Source organism: Pogona vitticeps, chromosome 5 (genome assembly GCF_051106095.1).
Source record: "Pogona vitticeps strain Pit_001003342236 chromosome 5, PviZW2.1, whole genome shotgun sequence".
Lineage (NCBI taxonomy): Eukaryota > Metazoa > Chordata > Lepidosauria > Squamata > Agamidae > Pogona > Pogona vitticeps.
This window is the reverse complement of record NC_135787.1, coordinates 109,100,126-109,113,893: the sequence shown is the minus strand read 5'-3', so window position 1 is coordinate 109,113,893 and position 13,768 is coordinate 109,100,126. Positions and strand designations below refer to the sequence as shown.

At 40.8% G+C, this 13,768-nt stretch overlaps 1 protein-coding gene across 5 annotated transcripts in view; it reads right to left on the bottom strand.

Annotated features, from left to right (window-relative positions):
• Positions 1-13,768, bottom strand: part of ITPR2 (inositol 1,4,5-trisphosphate receptor type 2) — a 257,494-nt gene that overhangs the window by 185,506 nt on the left and 58,220 nt on the right. For all 5 annotated transcript variants that reach the window (XM_073000779.2, XM_073000781.2, XM_073000780.2 and 2 more), the window contains exon 10: positions 2,926-2,970. In XM_073000779.2, coding sequence (XP_072856880.2) covers positions 2,926-2,970 — 45 coding nt within the window. The remainder of the gene's footprint in view (positions 1-2,925; positions 2,971-13,768) is intronic.

The window sequence follows — 13,768 nt, the reverse complement described above, 5'->3', positions numbered from 1 at the left end:
CACCTCTGGTAGCATTACAAACAGACATCATGTTCTTTGCCTCCATGAATACATTAAGCTCCAGTACACACACTGCAGCTGAAATTAAATTTAAGAGCCACCAGAGTTCCTGAAACATCTGTTCTATCAAGCATAATCCAGCATTTGGGTGCTAAAATGATTTTGGTGGGCACGTCCAAAGCCAACAAACAGCAAGAACGGAGCTCAGGGAGCCCAAGAGGTTAAATGAGTTCCTCTCCTTCTGTTTAAAAAGTCTTCACAAACAGCAAGAGGAGCAAACTAATGGCCAGTTTCACTCCTGAACATTAGCAGGAGCTTGACAGACAGCACAACAGTTAACCTCGTGTAACACCTTTTGGTGTTGACTCATTTGTGAGTCATCATATTATTTGTGAGTCATCGTATTTTTTTTCACAGAAACATCATGTTGCGAAATTTGCTAAGAGGAAGGGAGGAGGAAGACATGCTGGAAGAAACAATATGCATGCTCCCTGAGTTGATCCAGGAGAAACCAACAAATCATCTTCCTCCTTCCTCCAGGATAACACAGCATGCATGTTTCCATGCGCCCCTTGAGTGGTTTGACTACCACACTATGCCAGTGTGTATATCCACACATGTGCTACCAGGAACACTAAGAATGTTTTCTTATTAATGTTTGCTTCTATGACTTTATCGTCAATCCAGTTCCTAGCTGAGTCTTCAAATGGGGATCTGGCAGGAGTGCACCACTAGTACTATACAGACGGACTGTGTATTTAACGTGCATTTGGCCAATAACCTACGTATAATGCAATTGTGAATGAATGGAAGGTGAATCCCCACAGCCTCATAGGTTTCAATGGACTGATCCGAAACCTGAGATAAATCTCCTTTTTCTTAAGGATATCTCACTTTTTTATTTAAAGAAAAAGAAAAAGAAAAAACGTTGGTATAGGTCAGTGGTTCCCAGCCTTGGATCCCCAGATATTCTTGGATTACAACTCCCAGAAATCCTAGCCAGTACATATAGTAGTGAAGGCTTCTGGGAGTTTTAGTCTGAGAATATATGGGGACTCAAGGTTGGGAACCACTGGCATAGGTCATTAATATACTGTTCACAGGATTTATGTCTGGTACAATCTGCATCAGCAAAGAGGCTATGATTGGCATTTCTCAGTTCAGTTTCTGACAGCAAGAATAAAAAGGAAAGATGATGTGTAGCAGGGGCAGGGGAAGTCGGGCCCTCTAGATGTTACTGGACGGCAGCTTCCATCAGCCCTTGCCAGAACAACCAATCATGAGAAACACAGGGAGCTGTGGTTGAGTTGGAGTTGCCCACCAGGGAGGTGCACTAGCACCAAATGTCAGATTCAGAATTACAGCCCTTCAGGTTCTGAATTTCCAGATATCCAGAATTCTATTACAGTCAGTATGAATACTATATAGTCATTATTCCTCCTCCCCCCTTTAAAAAACACCAACAGGCAAAGCATTTTTGAAAAGACTTCTCTGTGTCCTCTGGCAGCTTCTCATCGATTGTGCCAAACAAGAAGAGGGCACATCAACAGTCACCAGTGCCTAGGTATTTGGAAATGACTGTAATGGGCAAAACGATTGAACCCAGAACAGTTGGAGTGCCATCTGGAAATGGCTGCAGCATTGGGGAAGCAGAGGACAGGTCACACTGGTGGAGGGGGGGGGCAAATACCTTCAGCAGCACCAGCAGGTATATTGGAGCAGCAGATAGTCTGTGGTGGGTGGGAACTGTGCCAAGGGCATAAGGCACAGCATAGTAGAGTGAGTGAGCACAATCCTGGAATAGCAGTTGGAAGACAGAAAGAGGCAGAAGGAAGGGGCAGCAGACTGAAGCATGCCATACCTTATACTGGGAGCAGAATGTGCCATTCTCTCTTACTTAAAAGGGACTTCAGGGAAGCCTAGAGATGATGGGTGGACCTTATGATTTTTCTACAGATCCAGGTTCCAAGCATGAGCGGAGTGGACTGACAATGTTCTCTGCCTGAGAGAACAGTCTCCTAGTGGGCATATCTGCAATTTGTGATCAAGAACATGCTGGCTGAAAACTAATCTCTTTCCCTTCCAAGAATTTGTCCTGAAAAGTTGTATCTCTGCCTTCCTCAGGTTAAAATCCAAATCATGTGCTTGCCATGTGAGTGAAAGAAATTTAGCAAAACACTAGCCACTGCAGGGTAGATAGTTTATTGCACCCAATTTCAAAGAAAAGCAAGAATTTAGGCCTTGAATGACTGAGATAAGTGGCCCATTTGGTACCTCCAATAAAACTGAATGGGTAACAATGTTTTTTAAGCAGTAGAGAGGAAAAGAATAGTTGAAAGCCAGTTGATTCCATCTTCCCTCCAGGCCCACAGACACTAACATGAATTCCCCAGAGCCAGACTGTGTAGTGTACATGTCTGAATATCGCAAAATTTGTGATCTTTTGGCATGCAAGAAGGTTTTTCTTATAGCAGTCAATCTTGAATACAAAATAAAGTGAACTCATCCATGAACAAAGGAGGGAAAGAAGATGATCATATATATGATAGGCCAAGAGAAACCAAATGATTGCAAGTTCTGAAAATTGAGAATTTATCTCTCATCCATCTCCACCCCATGGCACATAATAAATTTGTTCATTCTGTCTATTGGGTGATGCAAGGCATTTCCTTTTTTATTTTAAGTTGCCAGGATGACATTTATCAGGAAAAAAGTTATTGAGTTTAAAAATGAATGACTAATGAAAGCAAAAGTCATGTAGCATTTCTAACCTCTTTGGTCTGTTAACAGAAAAATAATTCTTATACATATATCTTGCACCGTTTGCTTTAAGTGCAGTAATGCCCAAGCCTTTCCTTCTAATAAGATATACTGATTCAAAGGAGTATTTCACCACTTTATAGTTAGAGAAGCCACTGCACTTACCGCAGTCTTTTCCCCATCACTGCCATCTGGATAATGTGGATTAAGCTGCAAAAAGAAAATACTTTCTTAACATTTAGAGAAGACCTTTTTTAGAGATGATTTTAAAGTGAGCATGTAGGTCTGGGATCAAAAGACAATTGATGGTGTTTCACAGGGAGTGAAGGCTTTGCAGTCCTTGTTTACCACATGCTTCCAACCCACAAATATCTCTCTCCAGATGTTAGGAAGCCCTGTCCCATGAGGCTCAAATGAGTTACCAATACAAAACCAGTCAGTTCCCCATCACAACCCATGTAAGGGTACACACACAAGCATCTTTGGACTCTAGATAATGCTAGAACCAAGTATGTCCACAGTACTATTTACTGAAGGTGTGCAGATTTGTGTTTTGGAGTATGACAGAATGCCCACCGGGTTTTGTACTCCAAAAACACAAGTTTGCACACCTGTATTGTATCCAGTGTTGCCATAGGAAAACTTTATGAGAACAAAATCTGTTCTCAAATATCTAGAGCCAGTATTTTGAGCCAAATTCTAATTCATCAAACTCTCCTGCTTCCACAAGGAACACAACAGCTTTGTATATGGATATTTGTCCAGTGTTTCATAGACCATGAATTATGAAGTCATAAACAAGTTCTACTCCCTTTTCTTTGTTGGCTTCAATGCTGTGTTTCTGGGGGTGGGGGTGGGTGTTGCTCTCTTTTTTGTTTGTTTGTTTTGGGTTGTTATTATTATTATTATTATTATTATTATTATTATTATTATTATTATTATTATTATTATTATTATTATTATTATTATTATTATTATTATTATTATTATTATTATTATTATTATTATTATTATTATTATTACTTTGCTTCAGCTGCAATGGAGACCTCTGGTTTAATTTCAGAGAGAAAACTGCTTTGGTTGCCTTGACAGATAACATACAGTAGGAAATAGATCAGAGAAGTAAATTTTTATTGGCTCTCTTGCACTTTGTAGTGGTTTTTTGACAAAACATTTTTCATGATTTTTGCATGTTTTACTATGTGTGTGCTTTCTCTCTGCATGTGAAAAAGCATAGATAGAGCAATAGAAGGGAGTGGTACCAATTTTTGGACTGATCACAGCCCTACAGCTGTCAATGTCCATGTCTACACAGCAGTCATTTTCTGACACTTCTTCAAAAATTCCCACTGTATTCACAGGCCAAAAAAGTATGAGAACCCTAATAAAGGCCAAGGTTCCAAAGTGCAGCCTCCCAGCACAATTTCTGGAACTGGTCCATCAGCTACAAATCAGCACACCACAATGCTGTACCACCTAACAACAATCCAGCTAAATAAAGCACAAATCTACAATGGCTGATGCTATCGAAAGCCACCAAGAGATCCAGTTCAACAGAGATTGGTGAGAACATTCGGGCATTCCCTGGTAACAACCACACCTGTCAGCTGACCCTTCCATTCCAGAAATAGCACTTTATTAATTTTGACCTTAATAAAAAAGAACCAACAGAGATGACTAGTTGCTGAACTGTAGACCTATCAAACAACCAAACTGATTTAGAAGAAAGGGCCAGGATCCTAAATGAAATGAGCCTACTTAAGCTGTATTATCCAAGACTATTGGGTCACCAGCTTTCACTCAAGAACCTTTTGCATGAAAAGGATGTTGGAAAATGGCAATAAGGTTATTCTGAACGCAGAGGTATCAGGGGAAAATGTTCAGCAGTGGTCTTACAGAACCCTCCCCCCCCCCCCATACAGCAGGCAACTTGTTTTCCTTCAGGGACCCATTTTTCACCTTCTTTCTCCATTTAAGCAACTCACTTCTGGCAACATGAAGTGCCCAGGATGGACCCAGGGTGAGCTACATGTGAGGAGCCTCAGACAGCCAGTGGTTTGGTTCACCACCTCTCTCAGGCTGAACAAATGAAAATGCCTCCTTCACAACAGCATTAACACTATATCAGGCACGTCAGAGAAAGAACCAGTTACCTAAAGTACAAGTCTGTATGTGTACAAGCTATTTGATCTGCAAAATGCTACTCAAATTGGTCGCAACTTGTTATTGCTTCTAGATCCACAAAACGTGGAGGTGATCAAACTTTTCAAAGTGGAAAAGAACAGTTGAGAGAAACTGTATCTTCCGTCCACGTGAGAGATGGGCATAAACCTTGGTTCAGACATTCATGCCAGTTTGTACAGGTGGCACCACAGGTGCTGCTCATTTCCTTCAACCACCTCCCTGGCCAATGACCCACTCACAAGTCGGAGCACCTCCTCTCCTCCTCCTTCTCCTTTTTGGCATTCAACCAGCACCCAACAGGAGCACAAGTCCACCTGTCCTGCCTCCTTGTCTGAGTGGGCAATCAGCCAAGGAGGCAGGGCAAGGAAACCCATGCATATCTCAAAGAAAATAATTTTAGATTTGTTTTTTTTTATTAATGCTATTTTTCTTTCTCCACCCTTCATCCTCTTAAGGTCAAATTTTCTTCCATGCAACTAGTGGTCCAAGTGCAAAGATTTTCATTTGATTATTTGGTTTGGAGACACTGAGACCTATGAGTCTCTGACTGCAGCCCAAGTGAGACTTGTACAGAAACAAATTTCAAGTCCATCTGTTCTTTGTGTCACCTACAGTGTAACAACTTTCTTTCAAAGGGCAGCTTAACTTATCAGTGGATACGATGCTGGTTCTCTGCCACTGAAAACGGGCTCTGCAAGTATCTGTTCACTGTGCCAACTCCTCCAAAGCAAATTCCTCTCAAATCTACTTTACTGACATGGACACAGAAACAGGGAATGCAAAAATGCACATTGCAGCATAGCAATACTAGCAGTACACATAAGAACAATGCAGCCACAATGCATGGCAGGAGAGCAAATGCTAGCTTCATATAAGAGTCAAGGCAGCCATGAATATGTCTTTCCTTCAACGGACAGCCACACGTTACCCATCCATTCTAGAAAAGCATGCTTATATTGGCCAGTTTTTACTCAGTGGCTATTTTAATGGTTGATTTAGTAACAGGAATCAATATGAATAGAGTATCAAAATGTGAATGGAGGAATGCCATAGAAAAATGTTTTCCAGTATGTGATACTTGGCCACAAATGCATCAGCCGCACTCACTCAGATAGGCCAAAGCATTTTTTTTAAATCAAAAGCCTTTCATCTTCATTCGGCTGGCTTTGTTCACTGTTAATGGCACATTGATTAGCATTCAGCACTTTCAATGAGTTTAACACATCGTCAGAAGTTCCATAGATACTTCCAGGAGTACCGCTACCATATTAATCCACTGAGAGCATGTTTGTCCATTATGAGAATCAGTCCATGCTAGTATTGGGAGGGCTGATGTAAAAAGTGTCAGTTGCTAGAAATTTTAACTACTAAACAAATGGCAAGCCACTATATCTCAGCTTCAGGCTACTCCCACAATGTTAACAGGCTGTTGTTCAGATGTATGCAAAGTGACTTCAATATCCTGTTCTTAAATCAGGAATTGGAAGAAGGAATACTCTTACATACTGATCAACCCGCTGCTCTAGTTAATTTACAAAGGACCTTGTCATGCCTCCTGACTACTCTCATTATTCTTGCAGAGACTGCTGCCCCCAGCCTGATTCAAGAAAGACACATATATATCCGTAAGCCAAAATGCATTCCTGGGAATGCTGAGCACAGATTAGTGGTGGCTTAGCTGTTAAAGTAGCCAGAGTGTTACTTTAATATCCTTGCATTGTAAATTTAAAACATATCACTGGACTACAGAAATTCTAATTATTGCAGATAAGAAGAGACCACACAGTCCTGAAGCCAGCCCACACACTGTTCTTGAGTGTTAAAGAAACACTAAGAATTTTCACAAGGTAGTCATGTTGATCTATTACAGTGAAATTACAAAAAAACCATGTGGCATTTTTAAAAGACTAACATATTTATTAACCAGAATCCTATTGGAGTTAATCTAGGTTTGTGTAAGTTGCCACTGCTAACTGAGGAGGTGCCAGGATGCATTTTGGTGTGTGACCAGGTATGCAACCATGACATGCTCTGGCACCTCATCAATTAGCCAAAATTAGCAGTGGTGAAATACGCAAAGCTTACACAGACAATAGCAGGATTCTGGCCACTATTCCTTTCATAAATACATAGTTCACTTCCTTATATGCACAGAGTGAAATTTTAGGGCTCCAGATACATATATGCAATACTATATGGATCGGTCCCACTGCCCTCACAGGTGCATTTATTTGGTGGGGACATGAGGCCTTCTCTGTTGCTGCTCCCAGACTCTGGAACTCCCTCCCACAGGAGGCCAGGCTGGCCATATCTTTGCTGTCTTTCCACAAACATTTCACACCCCTCAAAGTGCTAGGAAACTCCTTTGGAACTCATACCTACACCAAGGTATAAAATCTGTACTTTGAGCACTCATGGTCTTCTTGCATTCTGCCATTCCCAAAGTAGACAGTAAAAAATTTTGGTTGTTAGAACTCCCAGAATGTAGACCCCTTTGCCAAAGAAGACTATGCAGATGTAAGATTTTCTCACATTTTCACCACTCTTAAGAGACCAGAGATCAGATCACATATTGGGGAGCCCTCCAAACAACGTAAATTTTTCTGTGATTCCTTCCTGAGACCTCAGATGTGCAGAGAAATAGTTTGTCCCCAATTGTCCAATGTATAATAACAACCAAATGCAATCTGAGTTGCCAATTATGGTTTGAGACAAGCTTTTGTTTTAAAATCGACATATGACCTTTCCTTCTTAAGGAGGCACTGAGCTAGATATGGAATTACCATAGGTGTTTCCTTAAGCTTACAGACTCTTTTTGCAAAAATGCTTCCCTTGACTCATCCCTGACATTTTTCTTTAAAAAGTTTTCCATTTTCTGTACCAGCCCCAATGCAAATCAGGGTGAGCTTTTGAAATCAGAGTTTGAAATGAAGCTGTGAAGTTTCTAGTTAAAAGATAACCAAGTTATTCCTCCCAACCATGATGTAATGTTAAACAGATTGACCACGGTTAAATCTTAATATTCATAGGTGAATAGGAGAAAAGGATCTCAAAACACTTCTGATCTCTTCAACTTAAGATAGAAATAAATAAATGCATACATAAAGAAGCGAGCCACATTTAATACTGTTTGTTGTTCAGGACTATGCTGCATTGCATTGGCAGAATTTGGGAGTTGGAAAACGGAGATCTAGGAAAAGCTCTTTATTATTGCCATTTTATAGCCTTTATTTTAAAAAAAAGAAAAGAAAGGTAGCATCCATAGGGTTTCCAGATCTTGCTTGGCTTCACCAAGGTAAGCACACAGAGTGACATCAGGTGTATGCTGTGACACCAGGCTGTGTTTGTTAACTGTACTATATTCTGTCTCATTTTTGTTCCATTAATTTATTTATTTCATTTTATTTTATTTTTTTGAAATTTCTTCACTATCTAAGGCAAGAGCCAGTTTGAGCAGAGAGTTGAACTGGGATTCAGGGGAGTTTGGTTCGATTTCACAATTTACTGAGTGACCACTTGCTCTCTCAGACCAATCTACCTCACAGTTTTGAGAATAAGCTGTGGGGGAGGAGAACCATGTACACTCTCTTGAGCTCACTGCTGGAAAGTGGAGCACTAAATTTAAGTGGCAAATGCATTGTACAAAGTATACAGCATGGTAGATTCTACATTGCAAATCAATAAATGCCAGCCATGGTTCATATCCTTGCTATCAGCTTTTCTCCTAGCCCTGAGAGTGGACTAGAACTTGGCAGTCCTGTTCCTGCTCCCTTTGATCAGACAGTCCAGCTGATAAAAATTTTATCGAAGTGCTGTGCTAAGTTTACCAAGGCTAGGCTGTGCTGTGCAGGACTTTGCAGATGTATCAGTATTTCAATCTTAGATTAAACTAAGAGTTACCTTTGAGGCAACATCTGGTACCACATCACAAAGCTGCTTGTCTTCTGCCTTCTCTGGTGCCTCAGCATGTACTTATCACCCATACACAAAAAGACACATATAGACACCCTACGGTCATCAACAGCAATACTGGCTGTTTTAAGTGATGAGCATGCACTGCCATCTGGTGGCGTTCCTTTCATTGTGAGAGATAACGCAACAATGAGCCACGGCAACCCTGAATTCAGAGCTCGGAAAGATTACACTTGGGACTACACCCTGCACAATTCCTAGCCAGCATGAGGCATTCTGCAAGCTGTCATGCAAACAAGTATTTAGTGACACCTGTTCCTAGAAGATTTGTCCCCCCTAATTCCATATTCAGTGTGGTGCAGTGGACAGAATGATGGACTAGGACTCAAAAGATCAGAGTTCAAATCCCTGCCCAGCCAAGGAAACTTGCTGGGGCAGTGGGACTGATGAAACCATTACTTAAATATCACACTTACATTGAAAGCCCTTTAAGGGTTACTATAAATTGGCTCTGACTCAGTAGCATGGCATGTAAAAACAACAATTCCAGTTTATGACATTTGATCATTACCTGAAAAGCACTTCTGCTTAAAGAAGCATTTGGCCCGCCTTTTGTTTCATTTTTTTTGTTAACTTCCTGCAATACTTTTGATGCCACTAACTCTGCTATCACATCATTAGCGTGACAATTTTTGGCACATCATTATCATCAGTTGAAGATATCAGAAATAACACAATCAGGGCTACAAAAATGGCAATATTAGTAACAGCACACACACAGTGCCAATATTTAAGATATTTAATTTTTTAATTAAGAGTTATATCTGTTATATAATACTAGTCAATTTTTTAATAATTTTGATTGCTTATATCTGGTAGTTTTGAATAATAAATGACTGTAAACAGTCTTCCAGTAGCAGAAAGAGTAAAAGTTCTTTTAATGAACTACCATGGAAGCTCTGAAGCTTGCTGGTAGGATAAAAAAGGAACCATCTCATAAACATGCAAATCAAACGTGCAAGGCAAACCATTAAGATGCAGTCCTGGGCACCGTTACATGGGAATAAGCTGTACTTTAACTCAGTGGGACTTATTTCAGAATAAACATACAATTGATCAGGAAGTATAAGTCACTTTAGATAAGCAAGGGACTCAATAAGGCACCTTAGAACTAAGGCCTTCATTTGCAAAATCAAGTGCTCTCAGCGATTCAGGAATAGCCCTAGTGGCATTAGTGTGTGTGTGCTTCCAGAAGAGTAAACAAGAAGAGATGTATTTGTATATTTAGTATTGTACAATCAATAAAACTGCCATCCAGTTCAAAGAGACTTTTATCAAGATGATTAGAGGGAACGGTGTTAGGCTGGTCATGAGAAACACACAGCTGCATGGACTCCAGGAACATCTGAAGTGCTGGCTGGGATGAGGACACTTCTGTGTCAAAAGAGATGGTTCCCAGACCATTTCTGAAGGCAAACTCTACTATATTATAATACTACATTGCATTGTATTAGACAATATTCCACAAATTCTAGAAAACAAATGCTTCTGCAAGCCATTTTGAAAAGCAATGCTGTGCTGTGGCATGGAAGCTTCACAGCCAAGGACCTATGGTCTTCCAGATATTTTGGACAACCACTTGCATAATCCCTAGCTACAGACCAGGTTGGCTAGGGCTTCTGGGGTTTGATGTCCAACACATCTAGAGAACCAAATGTTTGCCCTCTCTAGCCAAGGCTAATGGGAAAATATAAACTGAGATCCTTAGAAGATTCTTCTTCCATTATTTTGTGGTAGATAAGTTTCAAAATTCTATTAAGGGAATTTCCAAGAGAATTAAAAAACAAAAACAAAAAAACGCCAGCACAGCAGACTTATTAGGAGGACAAGAGTCCTCTTCACAGTAAATATACACAGAAGCAAAGTCCTGGCTTAAAATTTAGGTAATGTCCAGAGTCCCAACCATATCACAGTTAACATATTTTGTTGGGAGGATCCTGTGAGCACTACCACATGAAGCAATTGCACCAAGTTTGTCAATATGTCTGGGATGGATTGCATTTCTATCATAATATTCTTAAAGTTTAGCAAACTTCAGAATCCTGCTGTAGCAGCTAAGCTTTCAAACTGCACTTCAGTGCACCTTTAAAACATATTTGTTTTCTATCTTCTGTTTTTCTTCTACCAGCAGGCTTCTGCTCAGAAAAATTCCAAATACCATAGAGTAGCCATGTTCACTAAACAAAACTGCTACCAGCATATATGTATGGCAATAATATAGTTGGTTAAGCTATTCCAGAGGAATGAGAAAACAGAACAACTATATCTTGCATAGTGGTTTGGCCTCCCTACATGATACACTTTCGAAATGTCATTTCTCACAAATGGAGGCAAAATATCAATATCCTGCAGAACTTGAGGGCTGATGCTGACAACAGAGCCACCCCATCATTTGCCCTCTCAGAACATGGCAAGGTTTTCAACTCAACTCAAATCCAGGAATATAGGCTCAAAAGGAGAGCTAGCCTGGGCAGAAACAAGGCATGCCAGTGACTGATCATAAGTCACTTACCTGATGAGTGGAATGAACAGAAACAAGGATACTTCAATATACTGTATGTTGATATATTATGTACTGCCAAGTAGAACCAACTTATAGTGACCCTAGCAGGCCATTCCAGTTAAGTAGTAAGTGAGATATTTAAGGCATTCAAGACAAGTGAGATATTTAAGAAGTAGTTTACCAATGCCACTCCACTTCATGAGTTGCCAAGGCCAAGCAAGGATTTGAACCTGGGTCTCCTGAGTCCTAGTCTGTCACTCTAGTACCCATACCAAATCCAATATGTGTAGTTTTGTTCAATGTCATCCTAAGTATCTCCAAAAGAAGGTCTGAAACCTTACTGAGATTCTTGCCACAATGAAGTCTAAAATGGCTCTGTAGAGCCCAGATCAGTTTCAAAGCAGATATCAAGATGCAATGTAGTTGATGTCACAATTAGTGGACAAAGGACACTGGCTGCTAAATCCTCCTTAAAAGCCCTGAAAAGGCTGCCAATCAGTTTCCAAGCACAATCCAAAATACTGGCTCTGAATCAAAATGCCCAAGCTATCTCAGTGACTGTCTCCCTTTATGAGCCTGTCCAGGTATTAAGATAATGCCTTTTTCTGGGTCCCATCAACTCCACAGGTTTGCTTGGTGGAGGATCTTCTCTGTTACTGCCCCCAGACATTGTATCTCTCTCACACAGGAGGCCAGCCTGGCCCCATCTTTGCTGTCCTTCCACAAGCAGGCAAAGACCTTTCTCTTCAAACAAGCTTTTTTCTTAATGATTGGCTGCCTGAATGGGATTCCTTAGTAGATTGTTGTGCCTTACAGCTTTGAGTGTGTTTTGATGTTGCTTCTGTTTACCCTCTTTTTGTGTGGTATTAGTTTACTTCTTTCTTGTCCCTTTCACTCTTTTGTTTAAAAAATGCAAATGAGCAAAATATATTGATTGTTGTGCTGCTCAGTTTGACTGACCTTTGACTCATGACTCAGTTATGGGTCATTACCCATCAGTTGAAAACTGGTGGCCTAAACCACACACACTTAGAAGAGAGGATAGGAATTTTCCCTTTGTTTGGCCAGGAAGGTTAAGTTAAGAGTGCTCTTTCAAAGGACAAAATAGATTGTTTTTCTTGGCAGGGAAAGAAATGCTAAAGGATGTAACCATGAAAGGAAAACCTTACTTCCCCATCACCACCCCTCTGTATAGTCAGAATGGTCTACATCTAGATCTTGTTGAAAGATACCACAGTTGTTGTCAGAAGCAGGAAAAAAAAAACCCATCATGGCAAAGTAGATGTTTCCTCAGTCTAATCTGAAAATCCAGGCAGCCTCCAAGGAGAGCTGGCAGCAGCAAAACTTCAAACAACAAAATGGCAACCAATGGCAACCGTTTACCAAATCTGTTAATGTGGCCTATGCAGGGTTCTTTTTCTTTTCTTTGTATTCAGCTGCAAATATCTTTATCAGAAAGAGTTGAACAAAAACAAACTATAGCTGTGTATGACGTTATTGATAATCCACACCACACTGCAGCCTAAGCTTTCTGAGCTGTAGGTGAACAATAAGGTTTGACCAAATTATCTAAACTTGAGTTGCCACACAACTAAAAGTATCTGGGTGCCTGTTTGAAGATGGTTAGGACACATGTACTGACCAAAATCCTAGTTACACAAGCTTGTGGGACTCAAGGTTTGAAAACACAGGGAGTTTCCCCCCCTGCATTTATTTGTGTCAATCTGGGTTTTTTTTTAACATGCCTCTGGCAGTTTCCACTGCTGAGATTGTTATAATTGTTCACCTGCAAATGATTAATTATCCTGTTGTAAGAGTTCACACTATACAAAGGTTTCACCTCAATCATAGAGCCTCCCATCAATTAACACTGCTCTCTTCCCAACCTCCTTCCTTCATCCCCAGGAAGGGAGAAGGAGTGGCAGAGGGAGAAAGGAAATGGGGGAGAGAAAAGACGATGCTGGGGCTGGAGAAAAGGAGAGAGAGAGAGAGAGAGAAGGGGTGACAGAGACAGACAGACACAGAAAGGATGGTGTGGAGCAAAAGCAGAAGAAGGGGTGGCAGAGGCACTGATTCCCACAGAATGCAAGAGGGTCAGAGGAAAACTTTCAAGGTTTCTGCTCTCACTGGCAAAAGAAAGGGACAGAAGGCTGGAGGCTGGCTGGCCGGCTAGGAGGGGAGGGTGGCTAAAGTGAGCCACCAGGGCAAATGCTTCTGAAAGAGAAGGACATTGAAAGGGAAGGATATTGAAAGGTGTGGGTTGAGGGAGGTGGAGGAGTCTCCAAGAACACAGACACAGTGGGAGTTGATATGACAGCTTACCAGCTGAGGGCCTCTCCATGAGAGGTA